A 25,653-nucleotide genomic window follows, 5' to 3' on the forward strand; every position below is an offset into this window, starting at 1 on the left:
ATTTTTGTCTCGTTGTTTCTCTCTTGAAACACCAAACTGAGACTTTGACTGCTACAAAAAATATGTATTACTACTACTCATACATGGATATTTATGCTTATCTGAAATCAGAATGTATTATCTGGGAGCAAAAAGGCCTTTAAAAGAAATTTCTCTTAAGTGTTTCATTTTTGCCCTAAGCTTAATATTGTTTTACTATTTCATACATGGTGGTCTTTGCAGCTCTTTATGCCAGAGTTTCCGTCAACAAAGCATCAATTTTCCTTTTAATCTTTGTATAAAAATAATGCAGTTTATCTAGGATTTTGCCTAACAGGATAGCAAAACAACTGCAGAAGTGTAGAATCAATTCTACGATCAGGTTTTGAGAATGGAGAAAATTTGTAAGTTCGCTGCCACTAATGATTGTTTTATCCGTACTTTTTATCATTTTTGTATATGCATATAGGCATGGGGGGAAAATACTACAATTTTCTATGAGCTACAAGTTTTGGTTTTGTTTTTTTTTTTCACATAAATGTGGAAATTTTTTTTAATGATGTTCAAAACATATGTTTTCACTCCTCCCTATGTTCCATCTCTTCTATATGGTAGTCAGTTTTATTGTTAAATTCACTTCCTTCTCTCTTTTAAAATACATGAAGACTGTGTAGACAAGTCGAGTATCCAGCCTGTTGCTAAGAATGACAAACACAGAGGCATCAAATAGAAATGGAAAACCTTCTACTACGTTGATCTCTTCCTCATTCTTTTTTGTCTTGACTGAAAGGGGAAGCAAAAATATGCCATGCTGTAGCATGAGATTATGAAGCAAAATACTCTGCATCATTCGAACCTCTCTGGTTTTAGGAAGTTTCGGCTTCTCGATTCAATTGTTGTTTGGGGAATAATGACATCAATAACGATGCTAGCACCGCTTTTTATTGCTACGTATCACTGTCTTTGTCTTACTCTGGCCACTTCAGTAATATTCAAAATTCACCTCAAACCCTCTGAAAGAAGTCATCTTAACACATTATTTCAAGACGCTTGCCATCAAACCTGAGCTTTTCAAAGTATCATGAATAATAGTACCTCAGATATAAGACATTCTCACTACAGCTGGTGTAAATTCTCCAAAATTTGAATGCTGCTTTGATTCCAGAGAGGAATTGTTTGAGCAGGTATATCTAGGAGCATTTTCTGGGAGTGAAAAGGTTTGTCTGAATAGGCTGAGGGGCTCATAATTACCAGTTTTCTCTACTATTTGTATATATATATACATATATGTTTAGATTTTTTTAAAAACAAAATGCCATATACTTGGATAAAATGTTCTAATTGTTAAGTCAGGTGAGAGCTGTGAATGTGTAACTTGTGGGATGACCTGTCCTCACATTCTTTTGGCAATTGTTTTAAAATCATGTATTTTCTGACCTTTTTAACCTAAACAGATCAAACCACGACTGAAAGTGCATCTGTGAACACTGCGGATACCAGAGTGATGATCTTCTCATCATTTCGGGATAGTGTGCAAGAAATTGCAGAAATGCTTTCCCGCTTCAATCCAGTGGTTAGAGTAATGACGTTCGTTGGCCACTCCACGGGAAAGAGCACAAAAGGCTTCACACAAAAGGAACAGCTTGAGGTAAAGAGAAGATAAATCTTGTATTAAGAATAGGAATATTAATAGTGTAAATCATTATATGGGTATTAATATAGGTTGTATGTCAGTTGCTGAAATTTCAAGTGTAGTTAATAAATATGTAGTTCAATTGCTTTCAGAGTATCCAAAGTTATACTCACTAAACAGAATGCATAAATAGAAACAGTTTATCCATTTATATTATATTAAGACATGCTAACTTTTATATATTTGAAAATCTATGAAAATATTTAAATACTTACTTGCTTTGGGGATTTTTTTTCTTGTAGATAGAAAAAATAAGATACATCCTTATATTTTGATTCAGCAATGTAAAAAAGATACTGTAAAGTTGGGAAGATCAGTTTTAGAAGTATGCTGTGGTTGGAGTCAGAATGAGACATGCTTTTTCCCATTTCTTTTAGAATTGAAGAGTCATATTGATAACGTTAGTGCATGCTAGTTGATCATGATGATGAAGTAATTGACAAATTTAGAAAGACCGTCTGCATTTTGTAGGTTTAAAATGTAAATTTATTTCTTTTTCAACTTCCAGATACACCTAGAAAAAAATGCAAAGTGTGTATATGAAGCTTTCTAGCTAACTCGTTAAATCTATTCTTAATCAGGTGGTAAAACGCTTTCGTGAAGGTGGGTATAACACTCTCGTCTCTACGTGTGTTGGAGAAGAAGGCTTAGACATTGGTGAAGTTGACCTCATCATCTGCTTTGATGCTCAGAAAAGCCCAATTCGCCTTGTGCAGAGAATGGGCAGAACGGGGCGCAGGCGGCAAGGCAGGATTGTTGTTATCCTCGCCGAAGGGCGGGAGGAGCGGGTGAGTGTGAAGCTTTCTTCTTGCTGGGAAACCAGAGGGACTTGTTTACTGTGTTCCAGAAAACTGTATACTGTGCATTAGAAGTCGTGGCAATTGTGAGTGCTCTTAGCAATGTCCTAACTGTCCACAGGAAAGTATAGTAGCCCACTATGTCCAAAAGAAAATGTGTATTTCTTCCATGTTGAGAACTTCAAGCTTTGTTGTTAATAGTGCTTATTTTGTAAATGATAAACTGAGATGCAGAAAAAACATTTTTTGCCAAGGTTATGGAACAATCTGTGGAAGAGATAGGAATGAAGCTCTGCGAGCTGGAGGGCTGTAAGTGTCTCTCTCTGAACTGCTGACGACACTGTGCTTTCAGACAAGTGCTTAGTGGTAGCAGGCTTGCGTGAGGTCTGAAGAGATCAGCTTAAGTGGAAATCTACTTTTGCTAAATTCCTGAACCTCAGCACTCAACTCAGAGCATAATTAATCTTCTCTGAGCGCAGGCTGCCCCTTGGGAAACAAATGTACCAGGGGAAAGCTAAGCTGTGAGTCGCGAGATGGGGGAACTGATCTTCAGCTGTACCAGCACACTGACCAGCTTCACCCTGCAGCTGTGCAACTGCTGGATGAGATCCAAAGAAGATGACAGGGTAGTGTTAGGTGGGAGGAGGCACGGCAATCCCTTTGACATCCTTCTTTGGTTAGATTGCTTGCACTATAATATGATACTGCATCTTTACATTTTCCTCATGCAACCCCATTTTGAGTGCAAGGCATTTTTAGGGTGTGCTGCATTGTTTTGGTGGAAATTTGATTTTGTTCTTTGTTGGTTTTGGTTTTGTTTACTGGCTAGATTGGTTCTCAGTTTGGTCAGGTTTTGTAACAGTGGAGTCTGAGATCTGTGTAAGCTAATTGTAAACCCAAGATTGCAGAGTCTTACTACTATTTGATTTATTCCCATCAATGTGGTGCCTGTGGTTTAAATTTGTAAGTAGTAGGAATTTAATTCTACGTGAGTGTCAAAAGAATCCTGCCAAAGTCAATTATAAAGCTGTTCAAGATTTGTTGGGAGAAATTGGAAAACATAGGTCTGGAAATGTTGAGTTTGACAAGAATTTTTGTTACAGAAGCCGTCGTGACTTGCTCCTGCCCCCATCTCCCCACGCGTTCCCCCCCAGGTTGGGTTCCCCGTGGAAGCTCGCTGCCATCCACCAGGCTGACTCATGCCACCTGACTGCTTGTGCTGTGTTAGTCCCCTGGGTTCCCCTCAAACTTTTTGCCTTTTTCCTTGTGTTCCCAGGCATGTCATGTTTTGCTTGGTTTTTTTTAACGTCTTGTGACAGCTCAGCTCAACGTGCATTAGCCTGGAAGGGAGCTTCTAGCTGCAGATTTAAACCGATACAAAGGTGAGGGCTCAGGAGTTCTTGAGGAGCTCAAGGCCTCTCAGACTTCTGCCAGGCCAAGCTGACACTGCCTGTGAAACACAGCAAAAGGAACCATACTGATTAGCAACACTAAAGTAACCATTCTGTAAGGCAATGAAATTGTTAATAGAAAATTTGTTCTATAAAAAGACTTTTTACCTGTGCTAGGATTAAAAAAAAAAGTCTTTATTGGAAAGTCTGTAAGGCAGTTTAATAAAGTTCTCCCTTAACTTCTTCCGTTTTTATTCAGAGAGCATCTTCTTGTGTCTGCCTCTTCAAGTCCTGCTTTCCAAAGATCATCTGTCACAAGAATTTAGCTGCCATGCTTGGCATACTCAGAGCACTCAGTCTGCTTAACTTGGCGTGCTGCCTCCATCAGTGACCTGCAGCAGAGTCTCAGGGAAATGTATAAAGACAAGAAATGTGCAGAGTGGGGGCTAGTTTCTTTCTGTAGTTTCTCTATCATCTTGGTTTCTCTGTTGCACAATAAAAATGAGGTGTAATTAAAAGGGCTTGAGGCATGTATGATATTAACAAATAACCTTATACCTTAATATGTTTGACCTCCTTTCTTCCTGATGTAATCTAATTTACATCATCCCTATATCTATTGCAGATTGTAAGTTCCTCCAGGCAAGGGCCATGTTTCTTTTTCTCTCAAGTGTCATGCCTACTTCTGATTTACTTATGGAATAGAAAAATCTGGATATTAAATTTATATTTTGTGTTATTTAGTTTAAGGATTTTTAAGGCATGTTTGCAACATAAAGAACAATCTCTGTTCTTTAGTACCTCTTTGCTTTTTATTGCATTTGCTTTGAATGTTTTACATAGGCACAAAATGATCATTCAAATTTCAATTGACTTAGATATGTTAGTTTGGAAGCTTTGTAAAATGGGAAAAAAAAAGAACTTAGAAGCTATTCTTAATGTAATCATGATCAGATTTTCAGTGCAACTTCACTACTTTATTGTTTTCCTCTATATCCTTTTGCTCCTTTCTGCTCTGTAATCAGTTACCATAATGTGGAGGCATACTGCAAGTCTTAAACTTGCAGTTCAAGAACTTGAACACAACTGAAGTTGCAGGTGGAGTTAAGAACTTGCAGTTCAAGAACTTGAACAAGCCGTTTTGTTGGTCTAACCGACCATGTCCACAGAATAGGGCATATGATGAGTTCTCTGGCCCTTGTATCATATTTTTGTTTTATTTGTGTTTGGGAAGAAAAAAAGTGCATGATAGAACAAACATAATGAAAAACCTCACAGACAGTCAGGCATTCTTTTGCTTATCATCAAGTCATGTGGAAAAAGCAGTTCAGCAACATATGACTTTTCCTTTCTTTTACAGACTTACAATCAAAGCCAGTGTAACAAAAGGAGCATCCAGAAAGCTATTTCAGGAAACAAAATGCTTCATTTTTACCAGCATAGCCCACGTATGATTCCAGAAGGCATAAATCCAGAGTTGCATAAAATGTTTATCACTGCTGAAGAATACGAACCAAACAATTCAGGAATGCTTTCCAGAGGGAGAAGATCTACTTCCCTCCAAAATAAATCTGCTCTCTTTTCCTGTGTCACCGGTAAGAGGATTATGGTGTTTCTGTAAGCGCTCTGTAAGCTGCTATCTCATGTCGTTATATTACAGCATATCAAATCTTCGCTCTCACATGAGTTTGGGTCTCTAGCAAAAGTGTCCTTCTGACAGCTTTAATTTTTAAACTGTGATATTGAGCTGGCTGCTGCTTTGATTCTGCATTCTTTTCCTTTAACATCCTGAAATCACAGTCCTGTCCTTCAATATCCGTACTTCATTTCAGACATTTGTTTCATCGTTCCCCATAGAGCTTCCCATAGAGACAATGACTGAGGGTCAGAAACTCCAGCAACAAACAGAAGAGGCCAATGTTAATGCCTTCTGAAGACTTCTGATATGCCTGTCAGCTGGCATACTTGTCACTAAATTTTTAGTGTTAATTCTATACTAGATTTGTTTTTTAGCTAAAACACCTAGGCGTGATTCTTGTATTAATACAAGAAATGTGTCTTTCATACTGTTGGAAGTTAACATAAAACAGAGATGCTTGAAAACTGAAGGATTTTGAGGGGAAAAAAGGAGAAAGCAAGAGTGGGATATTGGGACCAGATGACCTCCAGAGGTCCCTTCCAGCCTCAAATACTCTGTGATTCTTTGATTTATTGCACACGCTTTTGGAGAAAAATAAATCTTAAAAAAGAGAAATGGCTCCTTAGCGTGTTCACTTAGATAGCACTGGAATGAGCTTATAAAACAGGAAGAAAAGGCTAAATTTTACAAATACTTGGAAATCAATCACAATCTCATTTGTTAAGTGCTTTCAGGACTTTAAAAACCAACAGCAACTGCTTGGAAGGAAGAAACTCCTAAAAAAAATTTCATAAGCTTCATAGTCCAGTGTCTGAGTAGTTAGACTTAAAGGTTAGTGTTTTTAAACTCTTCTGAACACAGAAGTTCTTATTATCACAGTCTACCTCTGATCTCTTTCTAAACACCATCCAGGGCAAACTAAAGCCTGAACAGAGAAGAGGGGAAGCAAGCCACAAAATCATGCAGAAAAGATCCCTTTCCCCTTAAGGTGCAAATCAGTTCATGCTATTTCCCATTTTGCAGGGTAGAAATGTACTGGAGAAGGATTAGTATCAGTAAATCAGTCTGTACATGCCATCCTCGGACTAACTTCTTTCTAAGTAGGCATGTGCTGCAGACATAACCATGGTATGGCTGTGATGGTGCTCCCGATCGTAACATTTTTCCAGTACGCCTCTCTAAGGCTTGCTTATCTGGGTTTTGCACGCAACCCAGGAGATGCCAAGTAAGGAAAAGCAAGCGTGGTATAAAAAGACACAACTTGCGAGAAAAAAAAGTGGGGCAAAACATAGAATTAAAAAAAATCATTTTAGAATGTTTGTAAGTCTGTCCTAGAAAACAGAAATGAGAGGCTTCAAGTGCACAAAGCAGATAATGCATTTGAACGCATTTCCTGCTGAGGGAATAGCACTTCAGAGGCTGTAATTACCAGGTTCCTTTTGTGTGAAATAGGTTAGCCGCTGCCACATTGAAGTACATGGCGTATGTGGTGATCTGTCAGTTGCTGAAGCTGAATGCGATTGACTGCCTGTCTTGGAAACCGGTGTTACATCAGTGCAAATTGCTGACGCTTTTGTCATATTGAGCACCAGGCTTATGTGTTAAGGTCCCGTTTGTTACTGTATGAAGCAAGTGCCTGATATTCAAGATAAGTCTCAAAAAGAAGAGAAATTCTTTAATTTTTGCATTTTCTTGTTCTAATTTCAGTGCTCCCTTCCATGTTACAAAATTGAAAAAGGTAGCCATAATGAATAAGCTTTATGTGTTCTTATTTATCCTTTCTTGCTTTTCATTTGTTCTTGAGGTTCAGTTGATCTTCAGATTTGTCCATGGCAGAATGTGTGCTCAGAAACTGAAGTATCACAGGCAGAAGTATCGTAGTAATTTCAAGCATTCTCCTCCTTTCCTAGCTAAATTTAAATATTTCCTTTTCTTAATTTGATTTAGCTTCTAGTAATTTTACACTGCCCTTCCACTTTAAAACCTCTCATAAAGTTAATCTCTGTGAGTACCAGAAGCACACGTTATTCTTGTCTTACCCCGTCACCTAACCAAAGCGTGTGCTTCAGTTGTATGACTTCCTCTGCACAGAGTGCAGCAACAACAAAACTCCCATTACCCTGCAGTCTGCTTACATTGTTTCGTCTCATTTTTGAGATTCCTTTCTCTTTCTCTATCTTTTTTGAAGAATTTTCTAAAACTGAGGAGCATTCTGAGGGCGGTGAGGCACTGGCACAGGCTGCCCAGAGAAGCTGTGGATGCCCCATCCCTGGAGGTGCTCAAGGCCAGGCTGGATGAGGCCCTGAGCAGCCTGATCTAGTGAGTGGCATCCCTGCTATGGCAGGGGGTTGGAACTGGATGATCTAAAGGTCCCTTCCAACCCCAGCCATTCTATGATTCTGTGTGAGTAAGTGCAGTTAAAACAAAACAAAACAAAACAAAAAAACAGAGGAAAGAATAAGTTTACACCCAAAGCAAATGGCTTGGACTCATTGAGGGGAGCATTTCTGAACAGGTATCTTTGGAGATAGCTCAAGGTTTTTGTTTTTTGCTTGTCTTTTGTTTTTAAATTACTGTTTATCCCACAAGATCATTGAAAAGATGAAAGTGCTAAAAGATCCAGATAATAATCTTTAATATGATATTTCCAAGTTCTCTGCCAATATCCCTGTTCTGTGAGAGATATAAAGCCACAATAGTCATGGCACATAATAGCTAACATGCCTTAAAATGTGCTCTTTCCACACCTTGTTTTTCCTAGTAGCTGAATGTCATTTTAAGGTATCAATAATTTCTTTTGCTCTCTTTTTATGTTGTATTTGTCCAGGTAAAATCTCATTTTGTGATGACTTCTTCCCCTGATTCTTCTCAACTAGTCTGCCTCCCCCTGCTTCTGGATTGTATCAGTCTCTGAGTTGTATCTAGCTGTGCTTTTTGTTTGATTTTAGAATTTCACATTATTTCCTTAATTGCCATTTTTATCATAACCATGCAATCTTAATCTTCTTTTACTGTCTTTCTAAAATATACCTAAATATACCTAAATAAAATAAGTAATAAGTAAAATATACCGTTTAAAATATACCTAAAATATGCCTTCTTTAGACCTCTGTGTTTTTTTGATGCCATTCCAGTTGCCCATGCTTTTCAATACAGTTGTGGAAAGGCCTTTGGACGCCTGATAAATTTTTTCAGTTCATCTATTTGAATTAAACGTGCATAATCATTTACACTGCTTTCAGTGGAAATACCGCAGAAAAATTGCTGTTTTCAATGCTTGTTGTCTTTGAAAAAAGCAGTGAATCAAGGAGGTGTTTATGCATGGGTGCTTCAGTTCCCTAAGTTCAGATTTCTTGCCCTGACAGTACTGGTTTAGTAGAAAGTCACTGTTTTGTGTGCTGCACCAAGAATGTAACACTTGGCATGTGTCTTACATCAGCTTTGTCTTGCACTGCTTCTCTCAGTAGAGAGCTGTCTTCGTCTGATTCAGACAACATCTGGTGTTTTGCTTTTGAAAATTCAATTGCTTTCTTCTATGTATATACTATTTTTTAAAGTGTTTTACCTTTGCCTAATAAGGTTACCTCAACCTAGTAAGTCGTTTGTTTGTTTGTTTGTTTAAACATCCTTCAGTTACACCTAAGTTGCATTATTTTTTTTCAGCCAGTGACACGGCCTCTCCAAAATATTGGTTGCAGCTCTGTGAATGCATGCCCAAAACAGCTGCTCGTGCTGTTGGTGGGAGCGTGAATGTCAGTTATAACCTGGCCAAGAGGGACCTCAGCAGCAACACTATTATTAAATTCGCTTTTAGTTTTGGGAATTCTTCTTCATCCACACAGAGAGTTCTAGTAATCTCTGAATTGCGGCTTTGTGTGAAAAATGAAGCACCTCGTAATTTGCAGAATTGGTGCTGTTCTGTTCGGCTGTAAGGGTTCCCCATTAGTGCAAATAGACGCCCATTTCCTGGGGCAGCTCGCCCTTGGCTGTAGCAAGCTATTCCAGAGTGCTCTACAGAACTCTTCATGACAAGCTTTTTCCTTTTGTGAAGAATGGGTTAATGAATTTAGAATCCGTGAACATTAAAAACAAAGTTTTGGTTTGTCCCTTTGTTTTTTGCCAGCCCTTAAGTCTGAAATTGTATTTCACATACATGCTGACAGAGTCCTATTTGTCTGCGTCCCTGTTTCTCTCCATTTTAGTCATTTCATTGCATGTGAAATGTCGGTCTGTCACAGCTTAGAAATGTGTGCTCATCTAAGATGAGTAGAACAAGAATGGAGAGGGTTACAGTAGTAAAAAGTAGAAGTGATAACTTGTGCAATAGTTTGCTTTAAGGCAATTGCCTTCAGTCTGCTTCACTTTCCCTCTGTTTAACAGCAACCAGGCTTTATAGAAGAAAAAAGTTTGAAAGTAGGCTTCAGCTCCTGCTTTCCTCCTTTATCCTGACATAGCCAAGTATTCGGGGCAGATGGTCAGGCCTTTCCCCATATTGCATGGAATCGTTGTTTCTGGAGAAGGGAAGAGTTGAGCAACCGGTAAGTTAGGCATTAACCTGTCGCCTGCTGGACCACATTGCTCTTCTTTACAAGCCAAGGGGACTCCCTTCCACTCTCCTCTCCTGGGGAGACCTGTTGTGTTTGGTCAAGTACAGAGGCCATTGTCTTGACAGCCCACAATATTTGTTCTACTCAGGAACAGAAACCTAATAGCTCAGTTATTGAGCCCAGAGCTTCGGGAAGTATGTGTTACTGAATTTTGCAAGCTGTTGGATGCCTTCATGCCTGTGTAATGTTGGACAGGACAATCACCTGATGGTGTCGGAGGGATCCTCTTGCCTTTGTTAGGAGCTGTGTGGTGGTTTTACCCTGCTGGGCAGCTGAGCTCCACCACAGCCGCTCTCTCACTTCCCTCCTCAAAGGAAAAGGGGAGAAAATAGGATGGGAAGGGCTCAAGGGTAGAGATGAGGCCAGGGAGATCATTCACCAGTTACTGTCAGCGGCAAAACGGACTCAGAGTAGGGAGAGTAATGTAATTTGTTGTCTGATCCTGCTGGGCAGGGGTTGGACTAGGTGATTGTCAGAGGTCCCTTCCCACCTCGGCCATTCTGTGAGGCTGTGATTCTACTGATATCAAAGTAGAGCAATGAGAACTACCAACCACCTTGGGGGCTGCCGGGCTGCTTCTCACTCCTCACTCTCCCAGCTCCTGTTGCCCAGCAGGTTTTTTTTCCCCCCTTTCTTAAATCTGCTCTCCCAGAGGCCCAAGCAACCTCACTCATGGCTTGGCTCTGGCCAGCAGCGGGGCCCTTTGGAGCCGGCTGGAGCTGGCCCTGCTCTGACGTGGGGCAGCTGCTGGGCTCTGCTCACAGCCCCTGCAGCCCCTGCTACCGAACCTTGCCACGGAAACCCAATACAAGTTTTCCTCTGGATCTGTAGCATGGAGAACTGAAGTCATCTGTTGTTCTCACTGTTTCCCTTGGCGTGTCTGGATGGCTTGTTCATCACCTGGACTGTCAGGGAAAGTTCTGGTACGCTGCCTTGATAACCATCTTCAAGAGCAAGAGAGATCCCAAAATGGATCTGTTTGCCTCTGAAGTTTTTTGCTGGTGTCTGCTTTTTCCTGTCTAGCAAAGTGCTCTTTGAAAATGCCATCTTGGTCGCTTGGCAGACCATCTTTCTTACTTGTCGGGTACGAAGATATGTCTTAAGTGAGGCAGTGGAAGTCTCTTTGGACTGGCCAAGAGCATTAGTTTTTGACTACAACTGAGTACCCTTCCTGGCTTTTCCTTTATGCCTTGTCCAGGTAGCAATCTCGAGAGCTCCACACTAATTCAAGACTGAAATACACTGTCTTGGTGTATGGGTGCTGGATAGTTCCTGCTAGAGCTGACTTAACACTAAACTCTTCTTATAAACAACAAGAAAGGCCACGAGATATACTTTTCTTACAGATGTTTTAAATTTTCTTTTCTCTTCAGGTCTCTCTTCCTCTTCTTCTGAGTCCCTGACCTGTGTGTTAGCTATAAATTAGTGTAACAACTCCTAGACTCGGGTCAAAAATACTCCAGTAGCAATAATATCTTCTTTTTGTTCGTTTCTTTTTTTTTTTTTCACCGTAGTCTTAAAAAAACTTCACTGTTGGTTAGATTTTTCCAGCTGTGAAGGAGTTAGCAGGAATTGAACCTTGTACTCAGAACTTTCAGGGATCTGTGTTTGAGTCTCTCGCAAACATTGTCACATCGTCCCTGGAGATGCAGTGTTTGGAAACTGTAATGTGAGAGGATTCAGAGATACAGGCTGATTCCGCTTACATGACATTAAGTCAGAATAGGGTGTTGGCCGCATATTCATCCCAAATCCTGTCTCAGAGCGATTGTCAAATTAACTTAATTATTTTTCTCCAAGCTTCATACATCCAGGCTGAAGGCAATCACATGTTAACTGCTCTTAACAGTGATGCTTTGGATGTTCCTTTGCTATTTGCACTGGTGGCTGTTTTGAGGGATCTGGCATTTTTGTTGCACACAGTTGGCAAAGTATGTGGCGGTTGTGTCAGGGCTTGCTGTCAGACTGACAAAGTTACTCAATTTCCTCAGTGTCACTGGAGCTTGCTCGCGCAGAGCTATGCAGCACCAGGGCCTTTTCTTCAGTGAACTGCCATATGAGCACTTATTTTGTTTTTATCTAGCATTGATGCTCACGGATTCCCCATACTCACCATTTGGTGTTATAAGTCTAAATAAAACCACTGAGCTCTCCTTTTCTTTTCCCTGCTCCTTCAAAATTTTCATAATGCTTTTGTTTCTGTCCTCCTGTTCATCTGCATGCCCTTAGTATTTTAAAATGGAAAAGAGATTGATTCAAGAAATGACTAAGAAATATTTTTGACGTAACAAAATAATGTTACTTTCCAGTACTTAAAGAATAGCTTAAAAACAAAAATGAAAACAAACAAACAAGCAAACAAACAAAAAACCACCAACCAACCAACCAAAAAAACCCACAACTTATTTGTAGTTCGTTCCCCCTGATCTCCCCTGAGGATTACATTTACAAATCCAAGCCCTATGCTTTCCCTGTTTGCTAAACTGTCTTCAGGGCCTATTGGTGTCTGATAGGTTGAATCGAAATCTCTTTATTCATATCTGTCAATGCTTCTTTATATGAGGCCTTCTCCAAAGCAATCACTTAATAAATAGATGTGCCCAAATTATACCACGTGCAACTTTGTTTTGGTATTTTGTTTCTGACAGCAGATTCTCTGTATCTGGTTCTGGTTGTGGCAGAAAGAAAGTACGTTTCTTCTGACTGATACTACACAAAGTTGGTTTTTTTCTTCTTCTTCTATATGTCCTTTTCCTTGAAGTAGATAATATTTTCCCCTTCTTTCCTCCCCAACAGACCCAAAGCAAATACACTGTCATGAGAATTGGTCTTTGTCAGCTGAGGAATTTGAAATATGGGACAGACTTTACAGGCTTAAAGAAAGCGATGGAGCAAAGGAACCAATACTGCCTCAAATTCATTTTGAAACCTTAGAAAACCTGGAAGAAGCATCAGTGAGTTTAACCTAAATTTAATGTTTTCTTTGACATGTAGTTTAATGGGAACACTGGGTGACAAAGTTAACTTTTATTTGAAGGATGTCTATCTTAAGAATGTAATTTAGAGAATTATATGCAAGTTTTTGAAGTTAAGAATTTAGGAATTAGATGTTTGAAATGAGTTTTTGAGGTTAGGTCCGTCTATTAAAAATAGAAGGAAAAAATCTCCCAGTATCCAATAAGTTCTGCTCCTGCTTCTAAGAATTTCAGGCAGGATGCTGTATTCATGATGGTATTGTATCACAGCTTTTCATTACCTTGTTTAAATAACTATAAAAGTGTTACTGGTAGAAAATTCAAGTTTTACAAGCTCTTTTCTGATCCAGAGGGGAAAAAAAAATGGAGTTTTTATGCCATTTTACTACTTAAAACAACCTGTATTTCATGAACAGCTCTGACAACACACAGCCTGTATTTTTTATTGTTTGTTTTAGACTGGACTTAAACATTTGTGATAATGTTCAGGTGCTGTCCTACATTCAGGGTGTTTATTGTCCCTGGCAGAGAGGTAGGAATTGGTTTTGCTGAACAATTTCTTAACTAAAATCTCCTTGCTAATCTTAATTTTAAACTGCAGAAGCCTGAAGAGGAGGGAACTCATAAACTTTCTATGTCTGAGTGGAGAATTTGGCAGAATCGTCCTTTTCCTACAAGTATGGTTGACCACTCAGATCGTTGTTACCATTTTATTAGTGTTATGGAAATGATAGAACAGATGAGACATGAACAGGTGAGATATTTACATTTGTCTGTCTGTAAGCATGCACATGTATTTAATGCACAGTTATAATACTTAAATAATGAGTGCTCTAATTCTGTCTGGTTAGTTGAAATAAAAAGTGGGGAAATGTTTGTGTGGGGCTATGTTATTCATTAAGAAATGGATAACGTGCTTTTAATTTTGTTTCAAAAATGTCTCCCACTGGTGTTATATAATTCTTAATCTTCTCCACAGAAGTTGTTTAAAAACACTTACTGTTTTCCCTCCAGTTCTATACATACTGCTTTTTCTTGTGTTGAAGTTTTCTAGGTCATCAGAATCTGTTGCTAAGCTGCCAGAGTTTCCTGAATAACTAGACTAACCAAGGAAGAGAATAGAGATATTGTAGTTGTACTCCTTGCTAGGAAAGTGTATTAATAGAAATTTGTAAATAGACTTTTAGAGCTAGGATAAGCTTCTCCATCACAGGACAATGGCATTCTTGACTTCTTTGAGAGTCTGTGTTCTCTGGCTTGGGTCAATAGCATATCGCCAGAGAGAGAGGATTTCACAGGGGTGTTCAGGTGTACAGAGCTGAAGGAATTCAAAAGACAAAGAAACAGTTAAAAAATTTAGAATTCTTCTTCTGATGGAGGACTTCACTCCCCACCACCAAATCAGACATTTGAAGCATTTGTGACTTAAGTTCCCTTACTGAAAGTGTACTGCTACCAGAAGGCTGTTCAGGTTCCCAAGTGTCTTCAGAGTTGTGGTAGGTGCTAAACTAACACCTGGCACCTATAAAATAACCTGTAGAGCAAATTGGTTAGTTGCCAAGTGAGTCGTCAGTATTCCCCTAAAACAGATGCAGAAAATTGTAAGCAAAGCACAGTATCTAACACTTGCTTTTAGAAAACTTTTAATAGAGATGTGTCTGCCTATTGTCCCTCGCTGGGACCAGACAGCCCAGCCCAACCGCCTCTGCTGTCTACTGAACAGTGAACAGAGAGGATGTTCCCTCATCAAGCAGGGCCCAACACGATAGCTTTATGGCCATCACCTTAGATGTTGCTTAGCATGATGATGGCATAGCATAGGCGTAGGCACGGGGCATGGTGCTGCCTTGTGTGCGGTGTTTGCTCAGAAATCACGCTGCCCTGTGCCATCGTGGCACACAAGCTCTCTCTCCCAAGTGTTTCAGATCAGTCCCGTGTACAAGACATGGCAGCGCAGCAGAGAAGCTGCGAATGGAGCCTTTTCACATTCTTGGAAAATGCTGGAAGATCTGTGTCAGAAAGGAAGGGGTATTGCCGTTCATTGATAACAAGTGATAAACAGTTGGCTTCCACTGTTTCTAATTTAACAGCTAAATATCAGCCTAATCATGATGTCTTGTAAATAACGTTCTTGCTTCCAAAAGAGTGGGACTACCTGTTACCTCATTCACCTTCTTCCTAGCTCAGCATTTCAGGCATGATCTGGATTGATTTTCAGCCAGCTTTCTCTGATCTGTCTTAACTAGTCATAGGTGGAGACGCTGAACTTTCTCACCAGTTAGAGGAGAAGTGCATAACTGGATGCCATTGGCATGCTGAAAACACCTTCCAGTGTCTCCGCTGAATATGAGAGGTTACAACATGACACATTGCTCCACCCTGTTGAATTCTTATACAGAAAAACAAAGCACTTACTGTAACTCTGACTATATCTGGCAAGGTTCACAAGGCAGAAGCTGTAATCAGCACTGGCACCCAGTTTTCAAACATAAGTGGTTCTTGGTCTGTTTGTTATATCTACACCAAATTGTCAAGGTTCAAGGACTTCAAAGCTTCATCATATTTTTTTTCACAAAAACAAAGATGCAATGTTTTAATTTATTTTGTCATTATTGATGGTGATTTCTTGCATTAAAGTTTTATTAATATTTTCTTAATTTTCTTAAGTCAGCTTTGACTTCTCTGAGAAGCAGTAATAGTCTTCCCAAGACAGGCTGTGTTCCCACTGACGTTCACCAAAGAGAAGGGACGTGCAGGCTGTATGTTCTGTTTACACTGAAATCGCCTTGGACCAGTCACTGAGTTGTGGCAGTCCTTACTCATCAGGAGGATTACACCAGAACAAAGTTGCTGCCCTGCAATTTGAAAGAGAACAATCTTCCATACTGCTAGCCTGAGAGGATGTGTGAGTTTGCAGAAGGTTGTTTTGTTTTCCTTAGTACCAGTCTTGTCCTAGTTCAGTCTTCCTACAGCTTCAGTTCTGGTGCCTCAGAAAATGCATGCAGAGGAAAGAGGATACAACTCTAGAGCAAATCAGACCAAAGAGCCTTCCTGTATACTTCTTTCAATAGATAACTGAAGGCGGAATTATGATTCTTCTCTTCTCAAGGCTGAGTTCCTTTGGCACAAGGAACTTGTTGCCTTGTACCTAATGTGGTCCAGCCCTCTGACAGTCTTGGTGGCATGGCTGGACTTGCTCCAATCTGATGAGGTATTTCTTGTACTGGGGGACTAAAACTGGACCAAATGCTCCACATCGGGTGCCCCAGGTGCTCAGCGGAGGAGAACAATCACTTCCCTTGCCCTGCTGGCAGCAGTCTTACCAATGGAGCCCGGATGCGTTCGTCTTTGTTGCCACAAGGGCACACTGCTGTCTCATTTTTCTGTCTTGAGGTTTCTGTCATCCTGTTGACCCTGTCCTAAAGTGTGTCACCTGCTTCCCCTCTCCTGGCATCATCTGCAGACCTACCGAAGGTGCACTCAGCACCTGCAGTCAAGGTCAGTAATAGAAATGTTAAATAGCAAAAACCTCTGAGAAGGACTCCTAGCAACTAGCCACTGTCTGGACTTCATACCAGTCCTCATCCTTTGATCAAACTGTATCTCACACGGTTAGCTATAAGATTGTGTCAAAAGCCTCACTAAAGTCAAGGTAAACAACGTCTGCTGCGCTTTTCCTGCCCATGTAGCCAGGTAACATCTTCATAAAGGGCAGCCTTGAATTCTTCATCCCTATATGTTTTGTGTGCTTGTTGGGATATTCCTTTAAAAACTTGTATTTGCTAGTTTGATTTGAAGTTTGTACTCTAAATTTAAAACTGGAATAAATATAAGATTAATGTAGCATTTTAACTTCACACATATAGATTTTCCTTATGATAGAGTATTTTGCATCATTCCTGACATGATTGCATATAAAATTGTGCATGTCAGGATCTTTCAAAAATTAAGCAAGCTTTGCCAAAAACTGTGCCATGTTGCCTATAGCCAGACGTGCAGGGAGGCAGGGTTAATTTACTTTGCCAGCAGAAACTGCTCCACTGTTTTTATTCTTGCTGTAGAATCTTTATTTGTAGAAGAAAATATTTTTTTTTGTAGAAGAAAATATTAGTTAAAAATGCCTAAGTAGAGCATAATAAACGAAATTCAGATTTGTAGGCAATGTTTTGAATTTCTGCGTTGCTATTAAGGCATGTTTTTATAGGTGGGTATGTGTCTTGGCTGTGTTCCTGATTCTGGTCCTGCCGAGGTGTGACTGGCTGTGCTGGGCAACATTGCACCTGCCAAAAGGGCTGCGTGTGTTGGCAAGCGCAGGGCTGTCAAACACCGGCCCCATGCACTTTTCTGCCACTGTACTTCCACGAGCACTTCAGTTAAGCATGGGATTGGGAAAATCGTGAGGTTCAAAATAATGCTTTTCTGCCAGATTTGATTTCAACCCTCTTTAGTGCCCTGTTCCCCTTCACAGTGAGACCCCTGGGATGCACTGTGCTTGCTGAAGGCACAGGCAGTGCGGGGACAAGCGTGCTGCTCTCAGCAACAGTGCCTCCTGCACCAGCACAACGTGCTCGTGCGGTGCCTGGGTTAACGTGTCCGCAGACACGCTGCGTATACTCGGCATAAGGACACCAGTCTGGCTATTCTTAATTCCAGCCTGCTGTTTTCTACACTACTTTGACCTAGGCATTCTTGGTGAAGATTTTTGCTGTAGCAAATAGAAATTTTCCTAAGTTTCACCTTACTTTGGTATTTGGGTGTGTTTTGAAATTGTCGCAAATGCTATTAATAAGCATGAGGAGAGGATAAAGGGGTATTACATCAGCCTCTGGGAAATCAACCTGTAACAGAAGTTAAGCTTGTAAAAAATCTGCCTAACATGTTTGTCTGGTATGAAAATGAATGGATAGAAACAATACTGTTTTATCAGTGATTCACAGGTTTTTGCAGGCTCTGTGTGTAATGTGCATCCAAGTTCCTACTATAAATATTCTATAGCCAAATATATCACTGCTAATCTGTCTGACGTTCATTTACAGTTCTTAATAGCAGAGGGATAAAGACAGATACAAGTCAAAGCTATTTCCTTAAATAACCGGGATATTGAACTTCAAACCACTGTTTTATTGATTATTTTCTTACTTAGGGATAAAATATAAAACCAGCCAAACTGTTATTTTAATATGAATAACCCAATGATCTGGAAATTTCTGATGCACTAATTATTTCTTGGGAAGAATCTCATTCAGAGATTAGTAATAACATCAGCCAGCTGAGGGTGTGTGTGTGTGTTCTTTATGGGTATTTTCTGTTGTGGAAGACTGCTCAGGAATTCAGCACTGTAGTTTTCTTTTCCTTTTATTCATTCATTAAAGTTTCCAAGAAATCTCCTATGCAGTTGTGTTTTGCATAAGATTTAAAAATTTGATTAAAAGGCTTAGATATTTTTAAATAGAAGTGAAAATGTTTGGAATAATTCTATTTGTATTGCATTTATGTGCTTTTAATAACTCAGGGAGAAATTTGGCATATTTGAAAGCAAATAAAAAAAGAAATCCCAGATAGGAGCCCTGCAACAGGCACACCCTCTGCAGAAAAGCCCTTAATGCCTGCGTGGCTTTATCGCTACAGCAACAAGGACCGGGCAGATGGGATTGGATTTTCTACTAACTACAAGCATGGATTTTTGTGTAACGTGGTAACAAATCAAGTTGTCCTTATGCAAAATAATTCAATAGCTTTTAAGCATTTTTGAAAATTAAACTGTACTCTTTGGAAATAAGGTCAGGGCAAAGTAATCGTTTTTATTGAAATTGCATTTGACCAAGATTCTGAGGATTTGTAACAGGAAATGCTGAAGTGCAAGTGCATTTTTTTCTGGGAGGTAGGCAATTGATAATGACTTTTAAAAGTCATAATGTTGTCGCATGTGGAACTATTACCATGAGTCTCCATTTCCCGCTCCAAACCTGGCAATCGGAAGTTCAGTCAGGGCAGTTTGACACCTGGTAACGCTGATTAACAGCGCTGTCGGTGGCAGGGACAGTGGGATTGAGAGGGGTCTTTAGGGTAAGGTCCCTTCCAGCCCTAACCAGCTGGAGATTCATGAGGTGAAGTGCCAGACCAAGGGGAAAATTCTCCTGGAATACCCTGAATTTCCAAAGAACCTGAAGATACTCTCCCTGATTGTGAGGTTAAATCAAACATGTCTGGGGGGAGTACGGTAATTCCTACTGACTTTTTACCAGGAGATACTGAATCAAAGTTAAAAATATTCAAATAAGGGCAATGAAAAGGGTAGCTTTGTAGGCCTTGTTGGCAATCCTTTGTCTCTGGTTAAGAACCTGGTCTGAGATGTGCAGCACTTCTTGCCAGCCAGCAACAAATAACAGACCGCACATGACGTTTGGTTGCGGGGTTCATGGCGTACCCTCAGAAGCTTCTGGAACTCTTGGTTTGAGCTGTGGGTGACTCTCTACTGTCGGGGCGCCAAAGCTGTCGTACACCCCAGAGAACAGGTAAGGCAAGCACCCTGTCCCGGCGTTCCCAACCAGAAGTTCTGCAGAGGGGTCCCCGCGTGTTTGCACTGCAGAGACACCCGAGGGGAACGCGCGCCCCAGGGTGAGGGTGGGCGCGTGTTTGCTGTGCTCGCAGACAGCAGGGCTGCCGGGGAGAGCCCGCAGGGCCACAGATCTCCGCTCCCTAATTAAAAGAGTTTCCTTGTGCCATATTGATTCCTCTGATCTTGTTGCCAAATGGTTTGAGCCTGAGCTATAATTAAGACCTTGTTTCGGTGGTTCAAACCTTTAATTGCAGGTGCTTTGTGTTTAATGGTCCTGTAGGGTTTTGTGTGCACAGTGAGAACCCAGCAGAGCGATTAGGCAAAGGATGCTGGGCTGTCACCCCTGTGAAAGGGACAAGGGGACTGAGCGGGTTGTGTGGCACCTGGAAGGGCTTAGCTGGGTTACTTTGAGGTAACGTACCTGCTGTGTTTAGGGGCGACTCGCTGGTACTGTGCGCTGCTGCCTGAAAGTCTCCTCAGGTCCAGGCATACCAGCCAGAAATACTCGTTCCTCCTAACTTACACGGTCTCAGTTTTCAGGAAAACATGGCATAACGCTGTAGCTTATGGAAAGCAATTAAATGCAAAGCATGTGATAGATATATGGCTGTTAGCTTAAATCTGCAGACAGGAGCGGCTTTGGGGGCATTCTATGGTATGATGTTCATAACATCGTTGTACAGCTCTCTGCCTGCCTTTTGTGAGTTTTTATTACTGCGGGTGCACTCCTGATCTTCCTCCCTGCCGTCAGGACAGTAGCAGAGCACGTGCCAGAGCTCTTGATTTGTGGGTTTTGGTACTGTTCATTTTTGCTGTTCTGTTTCATTGTTTTATTTGATGAGGTTTGGGGGTGGGGGTGGCAGCAGATTGATATAAGGAAGTCAACTAGCAAATGTCAACTCTGATCTATCCATGCTCTCTCCAATGTCAATAAAATAAGCATAAGCAGATGAATGAATAGTAGCCAGTTGGTACCAAACAGGAGCAGATGGTGTCCCATCAAGAGTTCCCAGCCCTTAGCTCAGCACGGGTGTTGCAGGAGTGCGAGGGGTCAGACGGACTCTGGGTTTGCATAGGGGTTTGCGTGGCTGCAAGAGAGGGAGTTTGTGGCTGACTGATTCCAGGGAAGCTGCCTGAAACCTGAACAGCACCAGCACTGCTAGATACATCAATAGTGTTATCGTCAGGAGGAGAAAACTGCTAGATACGTCAATAATGTTATCGTCAGGAGGAGAAATATCACAGCTTTTGTAGAGGGAAGTCGTGGTTTCTATGTCCATTGGGCTCCTCTGATGAATCAACTAAGGATATTTTTAAGGGCCATTTGGTGCATATAATAAACTTGAACTTCCAAAAATAGTTTTTGACAGCATTTCTTCCTGCAGTCTCTTCCAGAGACTACGCACTCATGGAATAGGAGGGATTGATAATTCTGTTGATTAACCAGTTCCTAAAAGGTATGCCCAACACTCAGATGGCGGAGACGTTATCAGTGAAATCACATAGGCATCAAAATTGTTTAACCTATCTGTAAATGGCTTAAAAAAGGGAGAGGAACACAGTATTTTATTATGTGCAGCCCAGTTTGCCAAGCGTCTGTGCAGGATTCCCGAAAGGCAGAAGCTCTTTTTGTAGGAATGAAAGGATTTGGAGGAGAACTGCACACTGATTCCTCTGTCCTCCAGAAGTCTTCCATTACAACTGAATGCATCTCTTTGAGGTGTGCTTTATCTTCCTCAGTGAGCGTGTTAAAATATCCATTAAATTCAAAGCAATAATTATATCCTAAGAAATGTTTGTAAACCTTGAAAAGAAGTATGGGGAGTGAGGGGAGAATGGTCATGGCTGAGAGCATTCGAGGCATGGTTTTGTGTCTCAGAATACATGAAAGGGTCTTCCACATGAGGAGGAAGGGGTTTTCCCTTGAGTATTAAGGGATCAAATGATTACCTGTGAGGATAAATGTGTAACCTCTTGTCAATCAAGCAGATTGCAATCTGCTGCTTTGATATCTGCTCTACCTGCTTGTGAAAAACGCAGTGGGAAAACCACCAGCCTTGTTGTTGTAATTATTACTGGTATTCACCCTAAACCATAAGCTAACCAGAGAAGACACCCGTGTGACTACATTGGCAGTGTTTACTCGTCGGGATTTAGCACTCAGTATGAAAGTGAAAAATCCAAAAGCCTTTCTTCCCTAGATCTAACTAAAAGCAGTTCTGAAAATAGTTTTTTCTGTCTGGTGTCAGAGCAGACTTCAAAGCCGGTTGTTCATGCTGCTTTTGCTTCAGTTGTAATAAAGGGTTCAGTTAGAGAAGTTATAATTGTTAACATCTATATCGTGTATGCTTATTGACTTATCTTTTCATTTTAAAATATCAAAATAAATATCACTATGGTTTGGACAGACATCAGTCTTACTAGAAAATGCACATCTGAAGTAGTTTATGAGTTAATTGTAACTTTGACATTAGCAATACATTTAAATTTAAGTGCTGGAAAACATACAGATACATAATAATAATGAAGATTTTAATATCTTAAGTTTCCTTTTTCCTTTTTATGTTCTGTATTAAGAAACCTATTGCTTTTTGTACTGAATCAGTACTCTAAGCAGGGTTATTGGTTTAGTATAACAACATCAGTGAGGTGCCTGTTTCTGCTCGTGCATGACCTATTTGCTGACTAGCTGCTACATGCTGGAGCTCACTAGTCTATGAAAGAGCTGAACAGCAAATTTAAGATTCTACAAGTTGTACATATCCCAGCTGCATTGTGATAATTACAGCTTTGTCCTCTCACTCCGTCAGTATTCACTAGACTTGCTGGGAGAAAGTGTTTTGAACGACTAAGTTGAAGTAGAACAGTTATATAACTCCGTGTAAGCCTGGAATTAGGTTACCAGCGTTTGTCCTAGATGCGAAATTCATCTTCCGGACTGCTGTCCTGACACACAGCAGTTCTGCTAGATGTTTTTTTTTCTCCCTCTTTGTTTTTTCCTTTAATTGCTGTGCTTACATACATTGGCTAGCCAGGAAATTTTAGAGAATAAATCTGCATAAATGTAAATACGGCTAGATAAGATTTTTAGATATGGCTGGTTGTTTTCCTGTTAGTATAGTTGTGCTGAACATACGTTGGGCTTCTAGTAAAGGATGGAACTCCTGTAACATACAAATTTAAGCACAAAAATGATTTTTTCTGTATCTTGGCTATTTTTAAAGCCTATCAAGAATAGATGAGGTGGGGTCTGAGCCCTGAAGACAGAGGCCTTTCTAGTAGCTTATATGGAAATGACTGTTTATTCTTGCTTCTGTTCTCTGAACTTTGCCAGTTCTACAAAACCATTTTTGAGAAGGGGGACTAGACCTACGTGTAGTGTTCAAGTTACAGTGGAAGCATGGGTATAAGCAGTGGCCTAATAAAGTTCTTCACTGCAACAGCTCTTCACTCCAACTTTCTGTCTTGTACAGTTACTTATCCATGCAAGAAATTTGCCTGTTTTGGTCTCTGCTGGTGGTTTTAAAGATTTCAGCAGGGACTTTTTTTGGAAACCATTTGGAAAACAGGAAGACTGTGTGCATGAGAGCATCCCAACTTCTTTGCTTGTTGGTCACTTCAAAGGAATCTAATGGTCTATATGGGTTTATAAGGTTGGTTGTTTTGTTTGTTTGTTTGTTTTTGTTTTCAAAAGTAATATTGACTCCTCTGAAGAAGACTCATCCAGAAACTATATTATCTGTTAGAGCTTCTACTAATTTATTCAGTATACAGTTAGCAACCTATAGCTTCCCAAATCTATCCCTGACCATTAAAAAAATGGCATCACATTTGCCACCTTCTAGATCCCTACGTATGTAAGCAAGAGATTACATACCAACCATTATCAATTCAGGAATTTTGTTTATGAATTTCTTTAGGTCCTTTGGATGACATGATACTGTCCTTTTACTTATTACTACTCCTAAACGTGTAACTCTTTGTTTCATCGTGTTAACATTTAAATGATTTGCTCTTAATTGGTTTACCTCTGGTCCAGTTGTGATCTGAATTACCATTTTAGAACCCTCATCTTTTCCTGCAGCTTTAATTACTGTTTAGGTTGGTTTATTTTGGGTTGCTTAAAAAATATGAAACACTGTAGGGCCTACGATGGTCTGAGCTACATCGCTTAGAAGTGCATTGGGCAGAGAAGAACATCACCTACTTCTGTTTCAATATAGTTTAGTGGTTTGGCAGCTTATCAATCTTTAATCCATTTAATATATGTTGTGGTTTTACAATGCTTGGATACTTTAATCAAAATATTGTGCAGCATTCAGTCATTACTTACATAAATCTAAAACATATCATTATCAGCACCGTTACCCTGTCAACCAAATACGTAAACTCCTCAGAGGACATATGTAAAGTTAATTTGACCAGGTCTCGTTGCTTGTTGTTTGTTACTGCTCTTTGATTTTATCTGGAGACTTCCATATCTTGGTTCTTTTTTTTGGCTGAACTTGAGTGAAAATAATCATTTCGGACCTACAATATCAAAATCATCTTCAAACCCTTTCATATTAATTGTTTCTTCACTGTTTTGACTGTAAGACTTCTTATAAGTCAGCATCTGTAGTCTGGGGATCTCCTTTTCTGCTCTTTGTGAGAAATCCTAACTTTTAGTTCCTTTGGGTATCCTCGTTTATGAACAGATAGCCTAAGCACAGGCAGTAGGTGTGCAGCAACTGAGTAACATCTTTTGTAGTGACAAATGGACTGGCTGTTCTGTGGCTCTGTACAAATGAATCTCCAGCAATTGAACTTCTTCCCCCTGCTCTACTCATTCTCCTGTGCTGACCTTACAGAAATTGCACACTATGTCACTGAGACACAGATGTCATTGCTGTAAACAGGATTTGTAACCAGCTGTGCCCCGACCCCAAAACAGCTGTACGCTGATTCGTCCTTAGTTATTCTGCATATGGTCCTTTCTGTGGCCTCTTTGTGAAGTTAGTGTTAAAATCCAAAATAATAAATACTGATTTATTATTAAATGTTTGAGAGTGAAAAAAGTACTCTTACTTCCGGATAGTATGCTTTATCTACTGCGTCCAGAGAGTATCCAAAGCTGTGTTAGGATGGGATCAGTTTTCAAATGTACGGAAGGCAGCTTGGAACCTCAGCCGCGACTATTTTCGGGAATACTGCTGGATAAACCAACCAGCAGTAAATGTAGGTATTGATCTTTCTGCCTTGTGCAGTGGGATAGGCAGAGTGACTACAGAGTACTTTTCAAACCTTGTTTTCCACAATTGACTTCTCTGGCTCCTGTAGGGAGTCAGGCAGTAGAGGTCGGTTTAACAGCAGCTCCAGGTATGCCGTCTGTGGCAGCTCTGACGGTGTAATTTTTAGAATCATCGAATCATTTGGGTTGGAAAAGACCTTCAAGATCAGCAAGTCCAATTTCTTCACAATCTCTTTTGGAAGAGCTGCCCAAGTGGTCCCAGGGGTCCCAGCTTTAGCAAGAAGTTGGTGTGTCAGAGTCATCTCTTAAACAGCTCTGGAAACTTTCCTAACTGCTCAAGTGGGCAGAGCCCGGTTGTTGGAGAAAGAGAAAGTCATGTTCTCTGCGAATGAAGACCAGGGTTTATGTCCATGGGAGAAGAGCCTGTGCATTGCTTAAATGGCTAATACATGCAGCTGGAAGATAGAGATGTGGGAGTTTGAATAGTGAACATCATCATGACCTGCACAAGCTGAAGTAGACCTTCTCTAATAATATTCTCTTGGGACAATGAGGAGGGTTCAGGAGTTTATGACTGCAAGGACCTTGTTTACAGCTTATATCTGGGAAGACTTTGGAGGATGTTACTTGTCACCTCTTATTGTAACGGTCAGTTTTGTCATCCAGTGTAAATGCACCTTGTTTTATTGCAGGGATTAAGGCATCTGGAGATTCATCTGACTGAACTGTCAGAAAATAATTGTACCTTCTGTTTTGATCTTATTTCTCCATTTGTAGTTTTTT

At 40.3% G+C, this 25,653-nt stretch overlaps 1 protein-coding gene across 1 annotated transcript in view; it reads left to right on the forward strand.

Annotated features, from left to right (window-relative positions):
* The window catches only part of FANCM (FA complementation group M), a gene marked incomplete at its 5' end in the record, with an annotated part of 71,813 nt that overhangs the window by 30,521 nt on the left and 15,639 nt on the right, over positions 1 to 25,653 (forward strand). Inside the window, 5 exons of the mRNA XM_040557800.1 lie at positions 1,434 to 1,627; positions 2,254 to 2,460; positions 5,221 to 5,455; positions 12,903 to 13,060; positions 13,683 to 13,835. Of these exons, the coding sequence (XP_040413734.1) occupies positions 1,434 to 1,627; positions 2,254 to 2,460; positions 5,221 to 5,455; positions 12,903 to 13,060; positions 13,683 to 13,835 (947 nt within the window). The remainder of the gene's footprint in view (positions 1 to 1,433; positions 1,628 to 2,253; positions 2,461 to 5,220; positions 5,456 to 12,902; positions 13,061 to 13,682; positions 13,836 to 25,653) is intronic.

The sequence above is a fragment of the Cygnus olor genome, chromosome 5, assembly GCF_009769625.2.
Source record: "Cygnus olor isolate bCygOlo1 chromosome 5, bCygOlo1.pri.v2, whole genome shotgun sequence".
Taxonomy (NCBI): Eukaryota; Metazoa; Chordata; class Aves; order Anseriformes; family Anatidae; genus Cygnus; species Cygnus olor.